Source organism: Stenella coeruleoalba, assembly GCF_951394435.1.
Source record: "Stenella coeruleoalba genome assembly, chromosome: 20".
In the NCBI taxonomy this organism is placed as follows: Eukaryota; Metazoa; Chordata; class Mammalia; order Artiodactyla; family Delphinidae; genus Stenella; species Stenella coeruleoalba.
In genome coordinates this window covers 23938509-23963133 of record NC_137166.1, presented here as the reverse complement: position 1 = coordinate 23963133, position 24625 = coordinate 23938509, and the positions used below count along the sequence as shown (strand labels likewise).

At 39.5% G+C, this 24625-nt stretch overlaps 1 protein-coding gene across 2 annotated transcripts in view; it reads right to left on the bottom strand.

The window, feature by feature from the left end:
• CDH8 (cadherin 8) overlaps positions 1 to 24625 on the bottom strand; it is a 1195405-nt gene that overhangs the window by 138653 nt on the left and 1032127 nt on the right. For both annotated transcript variants that reach the window (XM_079908493.1, XM_079908494.1), the window contains 3 exons: positions 23916 to 24083; positions 13590 to 13777; positions 8116 to 8369 (listed from right to left, as the gene is read on the bottom strand). In XM_079908493.1, the coding sequence (XP_079764619.1) occupies positions 8116 to 8369; positions 13590 to 13777; positions 23916 to 24083 (610 nt within the window). The remainder of the gene's footprint in view (positions 1 to 8115; positions 8370 to 13589; positions 13778 to 23915; positions 24084 to 24625) is intronic.

The window sequence follows — 24625 nt, the reverse complement described above, 5'->3', positions numbered from 1 at the left end:
CCCAGGGGTTCTAAGGCAAGCGTGGGGGACATCAACCCCATCATATACAGCTGGATTCTAATAAAAGAATTTCTTTGACTACTCCAAGTTTAAAAAATATTTTTAAAATCTTACCTTTAGTGAGTTTGCTAGACAGAATAAGATCCTGGAATTAACTTACTGATGAAAATCCAAGCTCTTACCAGTCTATTGTAGGAGATGACAAACTCTTTGATAAAGTAAATATCTTAGGCTTTGCAGGTCATACTGTCTCTGTCACAACTATTCCAATGCAGAGTGGCTGTGTTCCAATAAAACTTTATTTTTAAAAAATGTGGGAGGCCAGATTCTGCACACAGGCTACAGTTTGCTGACTTCTGGCCTCATGCAATAGACTTAAAGTATTCACTAGTCATGGGTTCTTCCTTAAGTAGGTTCTATGGAAAGGAAAAGGGGGCAACGTATATTCTACTACACAAATAGGAATAAGTGTCATGATGTTTGCAATGCTCTGCAATGCTTGATGCATTAGAATCTAGAGTACAGACCAGCACAGAAGCCTGAATGTCCCTTACATCAAATGTTTCAGATTCTCTGAAAAATTACAGAAAGCTCAAAGGCTAAATCTCTCCTTCTTAAAGAGTGCAAAGCCCCTGAGCCAAGTAACTCATCTATGAAATCCTGGTGCAAAGAAACTTGAGTTCAAATTGATCTGGCTGCCCTGTCTTTAGTCCCAGTGATGTTCCTTAGAGCCCAGTTAGGGAGATGCTGCTCTTGGAGAAGGGCAGTGTATATTCTAGTTTCCAAATTTAACAGGAATTAATGCACTTTTATATTATAAAAACTATTTTGCTGTGGCAAATTTATAGGAAGATACAATGTTGAGCCAACTGCAAGGAAAGATGCTGTTTAGAGCCACTAATAATGAAATAAAGCCCTTAGTTATGAATCAGTTATATATTTCACTGAACTCCAACTGTTTCTTTCTCACTGTTTAATTTCATTCTAGCTTTTGTTATTATGCCTAAAGAAACCATTTTAACATTTTCTCCCATGCACTTCGAGTATCAAAAATTCCATCTACAAGTTTTCAACTTTTGCCTCTAATTGCTCTACTGGTTGCTCTAACTGCTTTAATAAATAACATTATCTGAGTTCTGCTAGTCCCAGAATTCTAAAGTCGCTGCATCACATATTATTTATTATTCCTTTAAGGGAAAAAAGGAGTCTTTTTTCTACCCAAAGCTTCTCTTTATAGTGAGAGAGAAGGAGGAGGGAGGAAGGGAGGGAGGGAATAAAAAATGAGAGAAAATTATATACATACAGTCCACCCTCCAGATTAATACTAGGTTCTCTAGAGTGTGAGATATTTCCACTTTAACATCACTGGATATCTGTGGTTGCTTCTACTGCAATTCCTTAGACAACTAGGAGACCTCTTCCTCTATGTGACCCTGAAGTTCCATAATCTAGTTTTGTTTATCATTTTCAGATAGCCTTAAAGGTTAGTTAGATAAATGTAAAAGACTTGAATTTAACATGGCTATTTAACCAGCCTCCTTACTATAGAACAAGGTCCATGAGGGCAGAGGATCTGTCTTTATAGAAATTCCTTAGGATACCATAGATTAGATAGACATAGATATAGATATAAATATATAGATATGGATATAGACAAGTCATATGTGCCATAGAATATGATATATAGTATATATAACATGTTATATATATATATATAGTAATGTGAATGAATGGCCATGTGACTAAATGAATATATGACTTAATACTAATCACTATTAGTTGAATTAGCAGTACAGTGAGTGTTTTGGGGAAATGACTTGGAAAAGCTGGTACTGTTGAACTGGGAGACAAATTTTAACTGGCTAAGAGTGCACAGGAACTAAGTGACCAAGTTTTAATTGTTTTAAAAAGACTCAGTCCGTGTACTAGACCCTTGTACGCTGTTGGTAGGAATGCAAAGTGGTGCAGCAGCTACAGAAAACAGTATGAAAGTTCCTAAAAAAATTAAAATAGAACTACCATATAATTCAGCAATCTCACTTCAGGGCATTTATTCAAACTAACTGAAATCATATTAGCACTCCTACATTCATTGCAGCATTATTCACAATAGCCAAGATGTGGAAACAACCTAAATGTCCATCGACAGATGAATGGATAAAGAAAATGTGGTGTATAGACAGAATGGAGTATTATTCAGCCTTAAAACGAAGAAAATTCTGTAATGTGCGGCAACATCAATGAGCCTGGAGGACATTTTGCTAAGTACAAGAAACCAGCCACAGAAGGATATTATAGCATGATTCCACTTACATGAGGTATCTAAAATAGTCAGCCATGGAAGCATAGAATGGTGGTTGCCAGGGGCTGGGAGAAGGGAGGAATGAGAAGTTGCTAATCAATGGCTATAAAGTTTCAGTTATGCAAGACAAATAAGTTTTAGGGATGTGCTGTATAACATTGTGCTTGCAGTTAACAGTACCGTGCTGTACACTTAGAAATTTGTTAAAAGGGTAGATCTCATGTAAAGTGTTCTTATCACAATTAAAAACAACAACAACAAAAAGACAAAGTCTCTGGGGGATTATTGCAAGATTGAGGAGAGAGTCAATGGATACACAGTTTATGCGCCAAACAATTGCCAGGTTTTCTACAGTATGAAGCATTTTCACTGTAGCATCATTGGACATCAGGACTATAAGAAGTGTTTTCAGGAAAAGAGCTCATTAACAGCAAGCCTGGTAACTGAGGCGAATTATAAAAATGCCAGAATACAAGTAGGAAAAAGAAAAAGCAGTGTCTTGTGTTGAGTGGGCACTTACATTCAAGAGAGGAATTAGGGCAACAGAGCACTGTGGCCACCATGGTCATGTGTCAGCCTGCTTCACCTGCTGAATGGCCATTATTCCCACTTTTAATTTAAGCAGCTCATGTAGTCTTACTCACGGAGAATGCTTTGCAAAAAATAAACAGGAAGCAACTATCTAAAAAAACAGTCACATGCCACTCAAAGCCATGGTGAAATCAAATACACACTTGACATGACTTTATTGAGAGGAAAAAAATGAGCCATAGCAGGTTTACATGAAAGCACTGACCTGTATTTAACACTTACTCTGTGCTAGGAAGTTTCACCTTAAGGATAAACAATTTGCTCCCTCAAATGCCATTTCAGAGTGTCTATCACAAAGTACCGACTCAGTAAACATTAGCTGTCATCATCCTACACACCTCGTGCAAAATACCAGAACGTAGCAAAGCATGCACAGACATAGTCATCAGTGGTAAGAAGAAACCCGGGTTTAAACCCTGGCCCCATACCCCTGCTATGTCAACATGCACAGGAAGCACCTTTTCAGAGCCTCAGTCTCCTCCATAACGCTGGAATCATACTGACTACTTCATAGGTGTCTTTTGTGAGAATTAAGTGAAATGATACATAATAGAAACTTAGCACAATGTCTCATTCATCAAATAACAATAACGTTGTTTTTTCCTTTACCTCCCTGATCACAATTTGGTTCACAACCGATAGTAACAAACCCATACAAAGGGGCTAGACTGATGAGAAAGGAACACTCCACCCATACTCTGGTTAATTCCACAGACCTGATGTCTGTATGCTCCTTTTTCCTGGTATGCATCCTGGACTGAATGAGACCATTTAGAGAATGAATAGTTTATTATTTCAATTAAATCGGTCCTGCTAATTCAATGCAGTCTTGTTTATAATAGCCAAGATATGGAAACAACCTAAGTGTCCATCTACGGATGAATGGGTAAAGAAGATGCCACACAAACATGTACACGCACACAACGGAATATTAGTCATCAAAAAAGAATGAAATCCTGCCATTTGTGAAAACACAGACAGACCGTGAAGGTATTATGATTCGTGAAATAAGTCAGAGAAAGATAAATACTGTATGATTTTACTCATATGTGTCAACTGAGACAAGCTAACGAACAAACAAAATAAAATACAAACAAATTCATAAATACAGAGAATAGATTAGTAGCTACCAAGAAGGGAACAGGGTTGAGGAGGTGAAATGGATGAAGGGGATCTGCTGTATGGTGATGGATGGTGACTAGACTTGTGGTGGTGCTCTCTCTGTAGTGTAGGCAGATGTTGAACTATAATGCTGTACACCTGCAAATTATATAATTAAAAATAAACAAACACATAAAAGAAGATTTTGAGGAAAAAAATTGGTCCTGCTAAGCCATCACATCACGTAGAGACACAGTTTGAGTCACAGAGATCATAGGGAAAGAAAGGGAGTGTGACAAAGGAACAGAAAGCAGGCATTGCACTGCCAGAAAAAAAAAAAAAAAAATGTATGCACCACAGTTCCATTCTTGACTATTTGTATGACAGTGGGCAAGTTAGTCTTTTCACCCTCGGTTTTCTCATCTGTTAAGAGAGTACACATATTATCTCATAAAGGTGTTAGGAAATGAACTGAATACATTTAGCACATCCCTGCCACTGGTAACAATATTCATCACAGTAGCAAGGGCAAATTAGACTAAATGATGTTAATTGGACGATTTAGCATGTAACTGTTAAATAAAAAAATAACAGGTAATTCTGCACTGTCAGCAACCTTGAGTAGAAGGATCTCTGCTAAAATGACTACTAGGATTTTATTTTTATTTTATTTATTTATTTATTTGGAGCAGAGAAAGATTTATTGCAAGGTGAAATGAGTACTAGGTTTTTAATTTGCATTTAAGATATGACATTTATGGTGGCTTTATTAGTTGGTAGTCTTAATAGCTCCAAAGATGATATTATCCCAAAATATAGATGAGGAAGCTGAGTCTCAGAGACTTCCAAGAGACCAGCTGTCTGACTGGAAAGTAGGAGTGACAGGATTTGAAATGCAGTCTGCTGTAGTTTCAAGATATGGCATCTTTTAAATAATTTACACAATCGTATTCTGTATTACTGAGAGGCATAAGGTACTGAAGAAAGTAGCACATGCTTAATTAATGTTCCTGGAAGGGAGACGGTAAGACCATGAAGTATGCCTCTGTGTCACTGTCTGTTTGCCCTGATGGGCTTATACAGACATAGGTATAGATACAGATATGTTTATACACATAGAAATAGGTTTAGTTTTAAGAATTTTAATATACATGATATTTTCAGCTTGACAATGTGTTCTCAAAAGAAGCTGAGTCTTAGAGGAAGTTGACCAACCAATTAATGACTGCATGTTTTAACATGACAGATGCCACAATAAATGCCTATTTCTTGCTGGATGGCAAGGTAAACATTCCCCTAAAAGATGCGTACATTCTTGTTAGCATATAAAATACAACAGCCCTAAAGAGAAAATCATGCTTTGTTATTTGTTACTTGATAGTTCCCTGAATATCTGTGTCCTCTAGTTCTGTTTAAAAAGGTTAAATGGTTCTAAGTCTGTCTGCTAGACTTATAAGGAACTATGCACTGCTCTGGCTAGTCAGGAAATTTAATTTTCTAAACAAATTAACCAATTGTGCATCGATAGAGGAAAGCTGCTCTCCATAACCCAGTTGGGGGACAGGGGTTGGGGGAGGGACAACTGCAAAAATGCAGAACTGATACTGAAAAATGCAGTTGGTGATTCTTACATTCTAGATTCATTCCTATGGAGCCAGTCCACCTCCAGTCAGAATGGTGTGGGGCTCACTTTCTGAATAATGCATCAAAACCCTGTTGTAAATGATCTGAAACAGTAATCGCCCCTTCTTTGGGTGAAACCACATATGCCAAGGAACTAGCACTTGCCTGCCATCTATCAGAGCTAGAGTATGCCTGTGTCATCAAGTGGTACTTTATCTGTCCATCCCTTCCTGGTAACACAGCCCCAGACCCCCTTTAGCTTGCCTGGAAACAAAATGCTTCCAAGTTGGGCAGTTGTTGCTAAGCAGCCTCAAGCTTCTTCTTCACCTGCCTTTTATGCCACCGACAATTATAAAAAATAACAATAACAATAGCAATAACAACAACGATCAACTACAGTGATAATCATCACTGATTCCCTGTGAGCTGGAATGATTATCAGTATATCTCCATTTTTACATCAGTCAATGGATAGATTATAAAATGGGCAAAAACAAGTGGGGAGCTATGAACCTGGATGTTTACCCACTTCTAACCAATCTGAGCTTAGTATTGGCATCAAAAGTTACTCAAACTTCATCTCCAGCTGATGAAGAACATGCTTCTGCACAGGAAGTCTGTTCCCGCTGGTACTATAGATTCCATGTTTTGGGTGTACATGGGATTGCCCTGATATCTGAATCCCCATTTGCCCTGAGGGTCCTCAGCTTGGCATGCTCCTGGCCCGCTATGGGTTCTTTGCTGACAAGAGTAGAAATCTTGACAAGTCAAATGCTAAACTGACCCCATGGCTGGTCTCTCAGGCCAATCTTGTTTACTTTCTTCATATTCTCTCTTATGCTTGAAGATGTGAAGAAAGTGGCAATTGCTCTGTTCTGTGTTCTTTCAGAAGAAATGGAGTAACAATGGAAAACGGGGCAGATTCATTCATTCAACAAGTACCACTGTCTCTATTTATATTAGAATTTCAGTATAAAGCCATTTCACAACTTCACTATTTAGTCAAAAAATGGATGCCCATGTAAATTTATTTTTCTGGATACTTCCTACCCTTGGATTCAATACTTGTCCCTTTGATAGATATGATTTTCTTAGCCAAATAGAGGCCATTCTGTGTGTCCACAACTTGTTGAGTTCCTTTACAACAGAGAATGGGCCACTGACCATTCCTCAAATCCCCTTCTTAGAGGTTGAGCTCTTTTGAAGAAAGGATTTTTTTTTTTTATATCCTTATGAGATACACTCTACTATCCTGAATTTAGAAATGACTTGTGTTAAAAACAACTTTTCCGGACCTGAAAATAATTCTTTTTTTGCCCAAACTCAAATTATTTGGGACACTGATTATTCTGCTGGGTTTCACCTCCAGCCTCATAGTTTCAGCACCCTTGGGAGTATTGGGAGTTTAATACACAGAAAAGAAGTGAATAAGTAAAGCTTTCATAAAGCTCACTTGTCTAGAGTTTCCCTGAATAAAGTAATTAGAAAGATATCTGCCGTAGGTCCCTGTAACTTAGAAATTGAATGACTGGGATATAAGCTGACATCTAACTCATAAATTAACTGGACAATTCTTTAAAACTGTATTCTTCTGTCTAGTTTTCTCTCTCTTTTTCAACAAACATTTCTAAAGCAATATTTGAAATCCACACTCAAACACATCATTAACTAACACTTCACCCTTGGAGACCAGTGGACAAGTTACAGATTTTCAGTGTTCTTTCAGAAGAAAGCTCTTTAGCCCGAGCATCTACTGTCATTTGGGTGACTGGCAAAGAGAAAAGATGTACACAGTTCAACAACAAGAAAAACCCAGAACTGAGCCTTATTTCTAAAACAAGGAAGAAAACCTTTAACCAGGGATTATATTTCTCATCCTGGAAAAAATTTTCAGCAGGGAAAGTATAAACAAAAGATATCTTTGAAATGACAGAGAAAGGTTTTGTCTAAAAGGCACCGATCCAAACATGCTGACCTATCAGAAATGCCCATAAAGTGGTAAAAAGATCATTTCAAAGCCAAACAGCGAACACAGAAATAAGACAGGGGGCCTCTTACTGTGTTGAGACAGTGATCTCATGCCTCTAAATTCTTATACATAATTCACTGTAACTGTCAAAGGAGAAAGAAAGAAAGAAAAAAAAAACAGCAGTACTTTTCTAATGCTAGAAAAAAAAACCCACAAACAAGCAAAAACAATACCATATAAAAGATCCACCCAAATGCACTGCAAAATATACTCGATTTGGCTTTTTCATGGAGCCCTCTGAAAGCTTAGCATCTTTCTTCATCTTGATATTCCTGGCTCTGGGCATTGTATGCAGCCCTTCGCAGGTGTGTGCAACACACACACACAAGCGCAGTACATGTTGACCAAAATTCCTTGGTCATGTGAACATAGTCTCAAAGGCAGCCACACAGACTGCATACGTAATTACATTTTGTACTGATCTGCTTGTCATGCACTATAGCCAGTTTTCCTTTCAAAAGAGAAATACCTTATAGGACTGGAGGTGATGTCGGGGTCACGAGCGGTCACTTGCCCAATCACGGAGTTGAGAGCAGCATTTTCATGAACTTCGAGGAGGTAAGTCGGTGAAGAGAAGACTGGAGGCTCATCTGCATCTTCGACAACAATTTTGACTGTTGCCGTGTCTTTAAAGGGCCCCCTGCTGCTGAAACGCGGGTCAGTGTGGACATTGGCTGCCTCTACCTTCAGTGTATAGGATCTTTTGGTCTCAAAATCCAGAGGCTGTTAAGAAATGACAAAGATGAATGTTTCTCACTAATGACCACAGCAGCGAGAACAAATGAGTGTAATGCTGATGGATGATCGTTATGTGCATTTAAGCCCATTTGTGAGCCTTAATGGGATCACTCTCCATTCCCCCAGATTCAACCTGTAAATTTTACAGGCATTTATTGATAGCTGTTTATTATACAAGCTCAGTGAATCTAATCTCCTACTGTTTTGTTTTGTTTTGCTCATTTCACTTGGAATTCACAAAATATTCACAGTCATGAATTGTGCCATCGAAATTTCACTTCAGACTCATAATAAAATTGTACTAGTGAAGGCATGATCTGCATACCAATCAGCCAGTTAATCGGGCCTCTGCTCGTCAGAGATAAGGCAGCATCGAACATAATCTCTATCTGGGAAGGATATTTTATCATTTCTGCAACAGTGTGTGAAACGTAAAGAACTAGAAATAATCATTGTTTAGTCCATGGAGACATTATAAAGCACAATTTAGCACTAATCCCAACAAAGAGTGTTTTCTTATTTCACTTCCAGAGCATCACTGCTTTACTGATCATGTGGCTAAAATGAGGCTTATTATTTTTTAGGGCATTCTTAGAAGGTCTCTATTATATGAGTTCTGTGCTGTGAAGCAGGTGGGCATATAAAGAAATATGTATACAGACGCATATCTACCTGTGTTTATATTTAGGATAGATGATAGATAGATAGATAGACAGATAGACAGACTGACAGACAGGTAGGTAACTAGGTCTGGTGGTGACTTCCACCAACCAGTTAAAAGCAATTTGAAATTACCTCATTGCACCATTACTGAAAATTTTTCTGACCTATTAATACCTCTTTCCTTAAAAGCCCCAGAGACTTAACTTAATGACCTATGTAAATAGAGGCAGGTAAAAGAACACAGTCCCCTTAAACAACCAGAAGGCCATCTGCATCAGAACCCTCACAGTCCAATTCTCTCAGCAAACATAATACTTCAGATGTCAAGGATGTATTTCTGTCAAGGTTCAAAGAGACAATTTAGATTTCCATGGCAATTCTTATAAGAAACTGAACTCTACATCTGCGGTGCAAATTTTAAAAAAATAAGCTGGAACACAAGCTAGCATTAGTGAACTCTTTCAGAACTCCTATACAAGCTTAAATATAGATTCTTATTTCAAAATTTTATGTTGATTCTTATATTTGAATTTCATTCTACTTGGACTTAGATTTTTTTGATATATTTTCTAATAAACAAGGCAGATACTCAATCCCCTGTCTATTCTGAAATTACTAAACACATGTACCCGTATGTACATGAATAGGCAATTCAACATCAACATTTTCACAATTTGCTAATCACCCCTACTGTAACAATTTTGTAATCTCAAATTCTTTACAAACGCTGTTAAGCATAAGAGATTATATTCTGCTTAATTCTTTGCCCAACTTAATGACAATCTATCAGAACACATCCTGGTGTCCTTGGGATTTTGTCAGACAAAAAAGAGGACCCATGAATTGCAGGAAAATGACTCCCTACAGATTGTTCTCTAGAGTAAAATACATGGGTTTTTTGGTGTCAAGATGTGTAGTATATGCTTCCAAGTTTATGAATAATGGTGAATAAAAATACAGCAAACAGCTAATGGCTTCAGTTTATAAAAGCACCTTATGGTAACAAAGAATAGCAGTTAATAATAACAACAAAAATGACATTGGGATTCATTAGCCAAGGAAAATGTGTCTCTGGGTTAGTCAATAATTGACTCAAGTATAATTATACTGTACTGTATTTAACACACGAGTTTTTAAATACTTTGCAACTCTTAATACTGAGCTCCATCCAGGTTTAAAGCGAGTGTTACTCAGCAGAGTTAAAACAGATGCAGCCATTTTCTTTTCAAAATTGATTTTTAAAATTGATTTTGTATATAAAACTATATCCAGAAAATTCCAGGTTCTCACTTTCAATACCTCCCCAAAAGGGGATTTGAAGAGCATGGCCATTGGAAGCACATCCCTGGGTAACATGACAGAGAGAGTCAGATAGTAAGCTTGGAGTCATGTCATTGTAATGCTGATCAAGACAGAGGGCAAAATTATTGGCTCCTGACAGTGTGACCTATTATCTATCTTATAATTCATGAATCAGCAAATCCGTTTTAAAATTAACTTGTACTACTTCATGGCAAACATATAAAGAACAATGTTGAACAAAATACTCATGATGAAGATAAAAGGGTATTTCTCTTTGCAAATGCCCATGTCTGTAAAATACTGAACTGTGTTCTACACGTTTTTTAATGAATGTAGTTGTCACAATGAGAAATAAATATGGAAAATGTACAGAATTTTTCACATTTACCACACGCACACAAATGATCATGAGCAAAAGCAGTCACAGACTGCAATATGGAGAGACATACCATGCTCCTGGATTGGAAGAATCAATATTGTGAAAATGACTATACTACCCAAAGCAATCTACAGGTTCAATGCAATCCCTAACAAATTACCAGACACTTTTCACAGAATTAGAGCAAAAAATTATACAATTTGTAGGGAAACACAAAAGACCCTGAATAGCCAAAGCAATCTTGAGCTAAGAAAAAGGAGCTGGAGGAATCAGACTCCCAACTTCAGGCTATACTACAAAGCTACAGTAATCAAGACAGTATGGTATTGGCACAAAAACAGAAATACAGATCAATGGAACAGGATAGAAAGACCAGAAGTAAACCCACGTACATATGGTTACCTTATCTTTGATAAAGGAGGCAAGAATATACAATGGAGAAAAGACAGCCTCTTCAATTAGTGGTGCTGGGAAAACTGGACAGCTACTTGAAAAAGAATGAAATTAGAACACTCCCTAACACCATACACAAAAATAAACTCAAAATGGATTAAAGACCTAAATGTAAGGCCAAACACTATAAAACTTTTAGAGAAAACATAAGAAGAACACTCTTTGACATAAATCACAGCAAGATCCTTTTTGACCCACCTCCTAGAGTAATGGAAATTAAAAAAAATAAATAAACAAATGGAACCTAATGAAACTTCAAAGCTTTTGCACAGCAAAGGAAACCATAAACAAGACCAAAAGAAAACCCTCAGAATGGGAGAAAACATTTGTAAACGATCAACGGACAAAGGATTAATCTCCCAGATATATAAACAGCTCATGCAGCTCAATATTAAAAAAACAAACAACCCAATCCAAAAATGGGCAGAAGCCCTAAACAGACATTTCTCCAAAGAAGACATACAGATGGCCAAGAGGCACATGAACAGATGCTCAACATCACTAATTATCAGAGAAATGCAGATCAAAACTACAATGAGGTATCATCTCACATGAGTCAGAATGGCCATCATCAGAAAATCTACAAACAACAAATAATGGAGAGGGTGCAGAGAAAAGGGAAGCCTCTTGCACTATTGGTGGGAATGTAAATTGATTCAGCCACTGTGGAGAACAGTATGGATGTTCCTTAAAAAACTAAAAATAGGGGCTTCCCTGGTGGCGCAGTGGTTGAGAGTCCGCCTGCCGATGCAGGGGACACGGGTTTGTGCCCTGGTCTGGGAGGATCCCACATGCTGTGGAGCGGCTGGGCCCGTGAGCCATGGCTGTTGAGCCTGCGCGTCTGGAGCCTGTGCTCTGCAACGGGAGAGGCCACAGCAGTGAAAGGCCCATGTACCGCAAAAAAAAAAAAAACAAAAAACAACTGAAAATAGAACTACTGTATGACCCAGGAATCCCACTACTGGGCATATACCATATTTTGGACATGTGTCCAAAAGACACATGTACCCCAATGTTCATTGCAGCACTATTTACAACAGCCAGGTTATGGAAACAACCTAAATGTCCATCAACATCTGAATGGATAAAGAAGATGTGGTACATATATGTAATGGAATATTATTCAGCCACAAAAAGAAATGAAATTGGATCATTCGGAGAGATGTGGATGGACCTTGAGTCTGTCATACAGAGTGAAGTAAGTCAGAAAGAGAAAAACAAATATCGTATATTAACTCATATATGTGAAATCTAGAAAAATGGTACAGATGAACCTATTTGCAGGGCAGGAATAGAAAGGCAGACGTAGAGAACAGACGTGTGGACGTGGAGGGGAAGGGAAGGGGAGGATGAATTGGGAGATTAGGTTTGACATAAATACACTACCATGTGTAAAACAGATAGCTAGTGGGACCTTGCTGTATAGCACAGGGAGCTGAGCTTGGTGCTATGTGATGGCCTAGTTGGGTGGGATGGAGGCGGGGAGGGTGGTCCAAGAGGGAGGGGATATGTGTATGCATATGGCTGATTCACTTCACTTTGTGGCAGAAACTAACACAACATTGTAAAGCAATTATACTCCAATTTTTAAAAAGCCATATATTCTTTGTACTATTTATGGAGATGTTTCTTTCTCCAATGGTAGCGCCACACCCGGGAAAAAAGCAGAGATGAGCTTCGTTGACCACAATGCTTGGTCATTTGATCACAGTTAGGAGCATCTAATAATAGCAGGGTGGGCCCTGTCCTTCTGGTGCCAGAACTAGCCAGAATAACTGAAGCTGACTACTTTGTCTGTCTTTGAGTTTCCCTAAAAGCAGAGCCTGCAGTGAACACACAGGAAACTTGAATGCATTTTGCAGAGATATTCTAGGAAGCAGGAGATTAGAAATGGGGAGAGTTCTATAGAAAAGGATGAAAAGCCATTGAACTTGCCACCTCTATGGGCTTATGAGGATTATTCCCACTGAAAATCCTCTAAGGAATCATAAACAATATGCCTCACAATAATTTCTTCAGTGAATAGGAACTGTCCACCAATCTTTGTCCCTCATTGCTTAAAGGTTGCTTTCAGAGTGTTGGCTTTCCTACATAGGTGGATGCTCTGGACAAGAACTGAGCCAGTTCCTGCAGCTCATGGAAAAACACTGAAACACAGAGAGGAAAGAAATGATGGGTGAGATGGGAGGCTAGCACCACCATGGTCACTGTTCACCGAGGTTTAGCTGAAATATAAAGTAGGACTAGAAGATAGGATGTGCAAAAAGCACTCACTTTTGCACAGGTTAAGAAGGCAAACCTCCTCCAGTTGTAAGATTACGTCAGGGAGTCCACCCAACCCCTACCACCTTCAACATTCAAGTTTCAAAGAGGTATTCTGAAGACGAACAAAACCTTCCTGAGCTTACCTTTCTCAGTCTTATAATGCCATCCTGGGCCTGGGCATCAGAAGTGATTTCAAACAGTGCTGTTCCGTCTCCATCAATGATGTCATATGACGACTGTGCATTTTCACCAATATCCTGATCATTGGCCTTCACCCTCCCTATGGCAGTGCCAAGAACCACATCTTCTGGTACTGAGAAGTGATACAGACCTTAGGAAAGAGGAGAGACACTGAGCACTGCACATATTCCATTCTTCATTCATTCATCTAACAAATATGTGTTGGGCACCTCTTTTGCTCTGGCTACTTCTGTATAGATACTACCAATACAGTGATGGGAAAGACAAAAACATCCTTTCCACTGTGGAATGTACAGTCTTCTAAATGAGCCAGAGACAAATGTTCCCAGAAGAAGCAGTGATCTCTCTTTGAAACTCTTCTGAGTTATGGGACTTATTCAACCATATGTTTACCAAGTACATACTTGGAGCAGAGTTATATCAGGATATTAGTGAGTCTATGTGAACGTTCTTTCCAATTTGCTGTATAATCACATTGGCTGCCCTTGGGGATATTCATTGTTGCCCAACATAAAATATTAAGCTAATTTCAGCACAGATAGATGCAATGTGTAACACACTGAAAGTCACTTTTGAAGTTACCTTTATATTTACAGACTTATAGACCATTTTTGATAAAATCCAATTACCAAGCTTCTGCTGTGCCCTGCAGCAAGCTGTTCAGACACATGAAACACTCTTCTTGTTACTAAAATTCTCCTTGCTCTGAAGACCAAAAATCCTACCCTCAAAACTCTCTAGGCAAAATACAGTTACAGTGTATATGGCTTCCCCTATGGGGGCAGGAAAACGTGTCTAATTAGTGATATTAGTCCCATTTTTATTCAGATCACTTTGGCTGTTGTATTGGTGTCACTCACTTTCACTGGTGTAGGGGAAGTTGCCGGTACCCCAACCCCGTAACCCCTGGCCATTACCACTTCAGTCACACCTGCCTTACAGCCAACTGCCAACTCTTGCATTTCTTTGCTGAGGGTTTCCTCTGGACTTCAGAACCCGTTTTGTCCATTGCCTGTCAGTCCACACCTATCAGAAAATTAACACCCCCAGAGAAGCAGCCCTCAAAGGCTCACGCAACTTAGTACATAAAATTCCAGGCTCCTTGCCCTCTCTGGCAGGATAATCTTAAGCTGGTCCTTTTCTTTTGTTTATTTACACTGCTCCAGAGTTTCCCCAGTGGAATGAAGCTCCAGTCACCCCAGTCATCGCTGGCTTGATAACGCACACTGTCAGCCTTCTACCTCCTCTCGCTCACAATTCTCACTTCCCTGCTGGCGTTTCTTGGGATCATCTCCAATATAAACTACTTATAATCAAATCCTTGTCTCAGTGCCTGTTTGCGGGGAACCCAAACCCAGACAACCAGGAAGCTGTAGTCCCATTGCAACAAGAACAAGGGAAAATAAACATTCGATGAACCATAAACCCAAAAGGAAAAATTATATCTGGAGAACATTACCTAATTCTAGTTTGAACTCAATCACTGAGTCCCTTGGATAAACTAAGGCTCATTTTTCCCAGTATAACAAGATTACTTTAGATGATGGGCGAGGTTTTCTTCTAGGACTAACACACTTTTATTTAATGATGAAGTTAAAGTGTCTCTTGAAATCATAATATGTGACCCGGGAACAAAAATGTTTTCCAAACAGTTTTGCCGTAAGAAAGGCACCAAAAATCATCGGTCTAGCACAAGTCTCCCAATACCCTCATAATTGGTGTAATGATTCCATTTCCTTCCAACCTTATATTTCAGATAAAGTTTTCAGATGACTCCTTGAGGTGTGCTTATTAAATAATAAGACAGCAAGGGGCTCACCTTGCTACTAATCCTGCATCAGGAAGCCTTGGGAAACCAGGCCAATGAAACGTTTCTTTATCCACTTTTACTCTTCCTACTCTCATCATCCCTTTCAGTGGGATCGTAGTTAATCGATATTACCTCTAAGAAAGGGAACACTTGAAACTTATCCGCCACCACTCAATTGAAACAATCATTTTGTGAGAAAGAGGAGTTGCATGTTAGCACATTAATTATAATGGCAACTGAAAAGAAAACAAGAGTCGGGGGAAGGATGCAAGAGATGACGTTTTTTATTTCAGTCATTTGGTTTCAAAGGTTGGCATTGTTGTCTGATTTATGAATGGCCAGATGTGAAAATTCTAAAATTCTTTAAAAAAAAGAAAATTTTTTAACATCATTATTGGAGTATAATTGCTTTACAATGGTGTGTTAGATTCTGCTTTATAATAAAGTGAATCAGCTATACATATACATATATCCCCATATCTCTTCCCTCTTGCGTCTCCCTCCCTCCATCCCCTCTAGGTGGTCACAAAGCACCGAGCTGATCTCCCTGTGCTATGCGGCTGCTTTCCACTAGCTATCTATTTTACATTTGGTAGTGTATATATGTCCATGCCACTCTCTCGCTTTGTCCCAGCTTACCCTGCCCCCTCCCCGTGTCCTCAAGTCCATTCTCTAGTAGGTCTGCGTCTATTCCCGTCCACCCCGTAGGTTCTTCATGACCTTTTTTTTTTTTTTAGATTCCATATATATGTGTTAGCATACGGTATTTGTCTCTCTCTTTCTGACTTACTTCACTCTGTATGACAGACTCTAGGTCCATCCACCTCACTACAAATAACTCAATTTTGTTTCTTTTTATGGCTGAGTAATATTCCATTGTATATATGTGCACATCTTCTTTATCCATTCATCTGTCAATGGACACTTAGGCTGCTTCCATGTCCTGGCTATTGTAAATAGAGCTGCAGTGAACATTGTGGTACATGACTCTTTTTGAATTATGGTTTTCTCAGGGTATATGCCCAGTAGTGGGATTGCTGACTTGTATGCTAGTTCTATTTTTAGTTTTTTAAGGAACCTCCATACTGTGCTCCATAATGGCTGTATCAATTTATATTCCTACCAACAGTGCAAGACGGTTCCCTTTTCTCCACACCCTCTCCAGCATTCATTGTTTGTAGATATTTTGATGATGGCCAATCTGACTGGTGTGAGGTGATACCTCATTGTAGTTTTGATTTGCATTTCTCTAATAATGATGCTGAGCATTCTTTCATGTGTTTCTCTTTTTTTTTTAACATCTTTATTGGAGTATAATTGCTTTACAATGGTGTGTTAGTTTCTGTTTTATAACAAAGTGAAACAGTTATACATATGCATATGTTCCCATATCTCTTCCCTTTTGCATCTCCCTCCCTCCCACCCTCCCTATCCCACCCCTCCAGGCAATCACAAAGCACCAAGCTAATCTCCGTGTGCTATGCGGCTGCTTCCCACTAGCTATCTACCTTACGTTTGGTAGCGTATATATGTCCATGCCTCTCTCTCGCTTTGTCACAGCTTACCCTTCCCCCTCCCCATATCCTCAAGTCCATTCTCTAGTATGTCTGTGTCTTTATTCCTGTCTTACCCCTAGGTTCTTCAAGACATTTTTTTCTTCTTAAATTCCATATATATGTGTTAGCATACGGTATTTGTCTCTCTCTTTCTGACTTACTCACTCTGTATGACAGTCTCTAGGTCTATCCACCTCATTACAAATAGCTCAATTTCGTTTCTTTTTATGGCTGAGTAATATTCCATTGTATATATGTGCCACATCTTCTTTATCCATTCATTCGATGATGGACACTTAGGTTGTTTCCATGTCCTGGCTATTGTAAATAGAGCTGCAATGAACATTGTGGTACATGACTCTTTTTGAATTATGGTTTTCTCAGGGTATATGTCCAGTAGTGGGATTGCTGGGTCATATGGTAGTTCTATTTTTAGTTTTTTAAGGAACCTTCATACTGTTCTCCACAGTGGCTGTATCAATTTACATTCCCACCAACAGTGCAAGAGGGTTCCCTTTTCTCACACCCTCTCCAGCATTTATTGTTTCTAGATTTTTTGATGATGGCCTTTCTGACTGGTGTGAGATGATATCTCATTGTAGTTTTGACTTGCATTTCTCTAATGATTAGCGATGTTAAGCATTCTTTCATGTGTTTGTTGGCAGTATGTATATCTTCTTTGGAGAAATGTCTATTTAGGTCTTCTGTCCATTTCTGGATAGTTGATTTTTGCAACTATGTTCGTCAGTGATATTGCTCTGCAGTTTCTTTCCTTGTGACATCTTTGACTGGTTTTGGTATCAGGGTGATGGTGGTCTCGTAGAATGAGTTTGGGAGTGTTCCTCCCTCTCCTATATTTTGGAAGAGTTTGAGAAGGATAGGTGTTAGCTCTTCTCTAAATGTTTGATAGAATTCGTCTGTGAAGCCATCTGGTCATGGGCTTTTGTTTGTTGGAAGTTTTTAATCACAGTTTCAATTTCAGTGCTTGTGATTGATCTGTTTATATTTTTTATTTCTTTCTGGTTCAGTCTCGGAAGGCTGTGCTTTTCTAAGAATTTGTCCATTTCTTCCAGGTTGTCTAATTTATTGGCATATAGTTGCTTGTATTAATCTCTCATGATATTTTGTATTTCTGCAGTGTAAGTTGTTACTTCTCCTTTTTCACTTCTACTTCTACTGAGTCTTCTCCCTTTTTTTCTTGATGAGTCTGGCTAATGGTTTACCAATTTTGTTCATCTTCTCAAAGAACCAGCTTTTAGTTTTAGTGATCTTTGCTATGGTTTCCTTCATTTCTTTTTCATTTATTTCTGATCTGATCTTTATGATTTCTTTCCTTCTGCTAACTTTGTGGGGTTTTTTTTTTGTTCTTCTTTCTCTAATTGCTTAGGTGTAAGATTAGGTTGTTTATTTGAGATGTTTCTTGTTTCTTAAGGTAGGATTGTGTTGCTATAAATGTCCCTCTTAGAACTGCTATTGCTGCATCCCATAGGTTTTGGTCATCATGTTTTCATTGTCATTTGTTTCTAGGTATTTTTTGATTTCCTCTTTGATTTCATCAGTGATCTCCTGGTTATTTAGTAGTGTATTGTTTAGCCTCCATGTGTTGGTATTTTTACAGTTTTTTTCTTCCTGTAATTGATATCTAGTCTCATAGTGTTATGGTCAGAAAAGATACTTGATGTGATTTCAATTTTCTTAATTTTACCAAGGCTTGATTTGTGACCCAAGATATGATCTATCCTGGAGAATGTTCCATGAGCACTAGAGAAGAAAGTGTATTCTGTTATTTTTGGATGGAATGTCCTATAAATACCAATTAAGTCCATCTTGTTTAATGTATCATTTAACGCTTGTGTTTCCTTATTTATTTTCATTTTGGATAATCTGTCCATTGGTGAAAGTGGGGTGTTAAAGTCCCCTACTATGAATGTGTTACTGTTGACTTCCCCTTTTATAGCTGTCAGCATTTGCCTTATGTATTGAGGTGATCCTATGTTGGGTGCATAAATATTTACAACTGCTATATCTTCTTCTTGGATTTATCCCTTGATCATTATGTAGTGTCCTTCTTTGTCTCTTGTAACAGTCTTTGTTTTAAAGTCTATTTTGTCTGATATGAGAATTGCTACTCCAGCTTTCTTTTGGTTTCTATTTGCATGGAATATCTTTTTCCATCCCCTCACTTTCAGTCTGTATGTGTCCCTAAGTCTCAAGTGGGTCTCTTGTAGACAGCATATATACGGGTCTTGTTTTTGTATCCATTCAGCCAGTCTATGTCTTTTGGGTGGAGCATTTAATCCATTTACATTTAAGGTAATTATCGATATGTATGTTCGTATTACCATTTTCTTAATTGTTTTGGATTTGTTTTTGTAGGTCTTTTCCTTCTCTTGTGTTTCCTGCCTAGAGAAGTTCCTTTAGCATTTGTTGTAAAGCTGGTTTAGTGGTGCTGAATTCTCTTAGCTTTTGCTTGTCTGCAAAGGTTTTAATTTCTCCATCAAATCTGAATGAGATCCTTGCTGGGTAGAGTAATCTTGGTTGTAGTTTTTTCCCTTTAATCACTTTAAATATGTCCTGTCACTCCCTTCTGGCTTGCAGAGATTCTGCTGAAAGATCAGCTGTTAACCTTATGGGGATTCCCTTGTGTGTCATTTGTTGTTTTTCCCTTGCTGCTTTTAATATGTTTTCTTTGTATTTAATTTTTGATAGCTTGATTAATATGTGTCTTGGTGTGTTTCTCCTTGGATTTATCCTGTATGGGGCTCTCTGTGCTTCCTGGAGTTGATTAACTACTTCCTTTCCCATATTAGGGAAGTATTCAACTATAATCTCTTCAAATATTTTCTCAGTCCCTTTCTTTTTCTCTTCTTCTGGGACCCCAATAATTCAAATGATGGTGCATTTAATGTTGTCCCAGAGGTCTCTGAGACTGTCCTCAATTCTTTTCATTCTTTTTTCGTTATTCTGCTCTGCAGTAGTTATTTCCACTATTTAATCTTCCAGGTCACTTACCCATTCTTCTGCCTCAGTTATTCAGCTACTGATTCCTTCTAGAGAATTTTTCATTTCATATGGTGTTGTTCATCATTGTTTGTTTGCTCCTTAGTTCTTCTATGTCCTTGTTAAACGTTTCTTGTATTTTCTCCATTGTAGTTCCAAGAGTTTGGATCATATTTACTATCATTATTCTGAAATCTTTTTCAGGTAGAAAGCCTATTTTCTCTTCATTTGTTTGGTCTGTTGGGTTTTTACCTTGCTCCTTCATGTGATGTGTGTTTCTCTTTCTTCTCATTTTGCTTAACTTACTGTGTTTGGGGTCTCCTTTTTGCAGGCTGCAGATTCATAGTTCTTGTTGTTTTTGGTGTCTGCCAGCAGTAGCTAAGGTTGGTTCAGTGGGTTGTGTAGGCTTCCTGGTGGAGGGGACTAGTGCCTGTGTTCTGGTGGATGAGGCTGGATCTTGTCTTTCTGGTGGGCAGGCCCGTGTCCAGTGGTGTGTTTTTGGGTGTCTGTGGACTTATTATGATTTTAGGCAGCCTCTCTGCTAATGGTTGGGGTTGTGTTCCTGTCTTGCTAGTTGTTTGGCATAGGGTGTCCAGCACTGTAGCCTGCTGGTTGTTGAGTAGAGCTGGGTCTTGGCGTTGAGATGGAGATCTCTGGGAGATTTTCGCCGTCTGATATTACGTGGAGCTGGGAGGTCTCTGGAGGACCAATGTCCTGAACTCGGCTCTCCCACCCCACAGGCACAGGCCTGATGCCCGGCCAGAGCACCAAGACCCTGTCATCCACACGGCTCAGAATAAAATGGAGAAAAAATAAAGAAAGAAAGAAAAAAAGTAAAATAAAGTCGTTAAACTGAAAAATAAGAAATGATTATTAAAAATAAAAATTATTTAAAAATTAACAAAAAGAAAGAAAGAAGAGAGCAACCAAACCAAAAAACAAATCCACCAATGATAACAAGTGCTAAAAACTATACTAAAAGTAAAAAAAAAAACAAAAAAAAACCAGATAGAACCCTAAGACTAATGGTAAAAACAATGCTATACAGACAAAGTCACACACGGAAGCATCCACATACAGACTCACAAAAAGGGGAAAAGGAAAAAAACTATATATATATCGTTGCTCCCAAAGTCCACTGCCTCCATTTGGGATGATTCGTTGTCCATTCAGCTATTACACTCATGCAAGGTACATGAAATTGATTGTGGAGATTTAATCTGCTGCTCCTGAGGCTGCTGGGAGAGATTTCCCTTTCTCTTCTTTGTTTGCACAGCTCCTGGGGTTTAGCTTTGGATTTGGCCCCGCCTCTGTGTGTAGGTAACCTGAGGGTATCTGTTCTTCGCTCAGACAGGATGAGGTTAAAGGAGCAGCTGATTAGGGGGCTCTGGCTCACTCCGGCTGCGGGGAGGAAGGGGTACGGAATGCGGGGCAAGCCTGTGGTGGCAGAGCCCAGCATGATGTAACAGCCTGAGGCGCCATGTGTTCTCCCAGGGATGTTGTCCCTCAGTCATGGGACCCTGGCAGTGGCGGGCAGCACAGGCTCCCAGGAGGGGAGGTGTGGATAGTGCCCTGTGCTCGCACACAGGCTTCTTGTTGGCTGCAGCTGCAGCCTTAGCATTTCATCCCCGGCTCTGGGGTCCGCGCTGATAGCCATGGCTCGCGCCCATCTCTGGAGCTCGTTTAGGCGGTGCTCTGAATCCCCTCTCCTCGCGAACCCCAAAACAACGGTCTCTTGCCTCTTAGGCAGCTCCAGACTTTCTCCCGGCTAGCTGTGGCACACTAGCCCCTTCAGGCTGTGTCCACGCAGCCAACCCCAGTCCTCTCCCTGGGATCCGACCGAAGCCCCAGCCTCAGCTCCCAGCCCCCCGCCCGTCCCGGCGGGTGAGCAGACAAGCCTCTTGGGCTGGTTAGGGCTGGCCGGCACCGATCCTCTGTGCAGGAATCTCTCCACTTTGCCCTCCGCACCCCTGTTGCTGCGCTCTCCTCTGTGGCTCCGAAGCTTCCCCCCTGCACACCCCCAGTCTCTGCCAGTGAAGGGGCTTGTAGTGTGTGGAAACCTTTTCTCCTGCACAGCTCCCTCCCAGAAGTGCAGGTCCCTTCCCTATTCTTTTGTCCCTTTTTTTTTTTTTTTGCCCTACCCACGTACGTGGAGAGTTCCTTGCCTTTTGGGTGGTCTGAGGTCTTATGCTAGTGTTCATTTGGTGTTCTGTAGGAGTTGTTCCACATGTAGATGTATTTCTGATGTATATGGTATCTCCACGGCTCACTCCTCCGCCATTTTGAAGCTCTACCTCATGCTATCCAGACGGAAAATGTTCCAGTGGATTAAAGTCTGAGCCCCCACTTCCAGCTGGAGCCGGTTGTGGTGCTTTTCCCACAGCTGAGTCGGTGAAGCAAAACTGGTCAAGAGGCACTGCTCTCACTCCCACTTTTCCTAAAATTCTTAATGAAATGCATCTTTTCTGTTCTTTCTACCTTGGCATTTTTGCAGAGAAATTCTCCAAGGTACCTCAAATGTGTCACTTTCAAACCGCACCTCTGGCTTTCCCTTCCTCTCTCACTCTCCTTCTCCCTCCTCTCTCTCCTCTCTCTCTGCAAAAACTGGTTTTCCTAAGGTATTTCCTATCCCAGCAAGGAGCACTAGCATGCATGTAATCTCTCATGTCAGAAATAGGATAACTCACCTCCTCAACTGAAAATGCAATCTATTCTTAGATTTTTGTTACCATTAGATCTTAAATATCTAACACCCTTATGCACTTTCTCCACTCCCACTGCGACCAACCTTGCTTGCCAGGGCTTCCATCACCTTTTACATGAATGATTACAAGCACCCCTTACCTGGCTGCAGTGTGGAAAGACACTGGAAGAAGGCCAGATTCCATTTTCTCTAATTTCCCTAGAATCAAATCTTGTTACTTAACCTACAAGTTAAAATATTTTAATGACTTCCTAGTGATCTTAGGATAAAAGTCTTGGTACTTAAAATGACCCGCAAATCCAAGGATGGCTAATTCCCGCCTAACTCTCCAGCCTCGTGCTCCAGCTGTAGTGAAATTTTTTCAGTTCTCATCCAGGGCCGTACACCCTTCTTCCTTGGGGCTTTTGGACAGCCTTTTCTTCTAGTTGCAATGTCCATCCTCCCTTCCCCAGTTTCACCTTGTTCCAGCTAATTCCTATTCATCATTTATTTCTCTCATTTCAAGACTTTGCATGTCAGAAAGTCCTTCCCAAATCATCTCTCTAATGTCACATTACTTGGATAAATGCACAGAAGGAAAGGGTTCTATGAGAGTACAAGAAAGTTGGCAAATAATGATTGTCTCCTTGATTCATTGATGGTGGCTGCCTACAGTGCTGCTGAGAGGTTTCTGGGGCCAAGCACAGCTTCAGTAGGAACAGGTAGAGTCAGTGATCACTGATGTCCCACCAGCCACAGGAAGGAAGAGTGTATATTTTGCAGCAAGTGTACTGTATATCTGCCTTCCCCACCTCAGGCTCTAGAGATTTAGTTTCTTTTATACAAGTGGGACTATTGATAGAACAATATCTGAGGTGCATTTCAATCATTCTCTTGAGTTTTCTTAATGGGAGGTACCATGCAATAGAGAAATAGGCACAAATCTTGCAGCCAGACTTGCTGGTTCTAATTCTCAGCTCCATTGTTTACTTTATGCTTAATATTCAGAAATGTTCTTAAATTCTTTGAAATCTGTAAAGTGAGGATACATTTAGTACCAAAGTGATAGGAGAGTTTTTCATATATATGAATTACCATACCTTGCACATAATAAGCAGTCAGTGATTGCTATCAATTTTTCAAATCACTGAAAATTAGAATATAGATTCAAAGGGAAACATCATACTTAGATGCTCACCAGCATGGGGAATTCACTTACTCTGGGCAAATTTTGGAGGATTGTCATTCACGTCAGTAAGGGTCACTGTAAGCGTTGTGGTTCCAGATAGGCCACCCGAGTGTCCACCCATATCTTTGGCTTGGATAACAACCAGGTACTCCTCCTTGGCTTCTCTGTCCATATTGGGAAGGGCAGTTTTTATAATTGCTGAGGGGAAAAAAAATGGGAGAATGACTTTTAGCCGGACAGCTCATTCAAAAATCAATGTGTGAATCACACACACACACACACACACACACACACACACACACACACACACGTGCATACATCAGGACCCCACTCAGATAATTTTCTCTTTTCTCTTGACATTTAGCTGGTGTGCATCTCTGATGCCAACACTGAGAAAGACTGTAGTCATAGACAGTAGTGGATAACTTGCAAAAATACATTTTATAATTTATAAAAAAAAGAACTTGCGAATATATACATTAGAAAGTAAGCTGAATGGCATACTCTTGCCTACCAAATTAAAGTATAAATCATAACATAGCTTCATCTACTCTGGAAAATCCTGGAAGTGAAAGAATCCTATAATTTATCACAGACTCCAATTCCCCTACAAGAGAAGTAAATACACAAATAGCTAGAAGGCTCTGAGGTCAGAGATAAATCATTCTGAGGCTCACAAATACATCAGAGAGATGAAAGAAATAAATGCATCCTTAGAATCAACTCAGACAAATAAAATG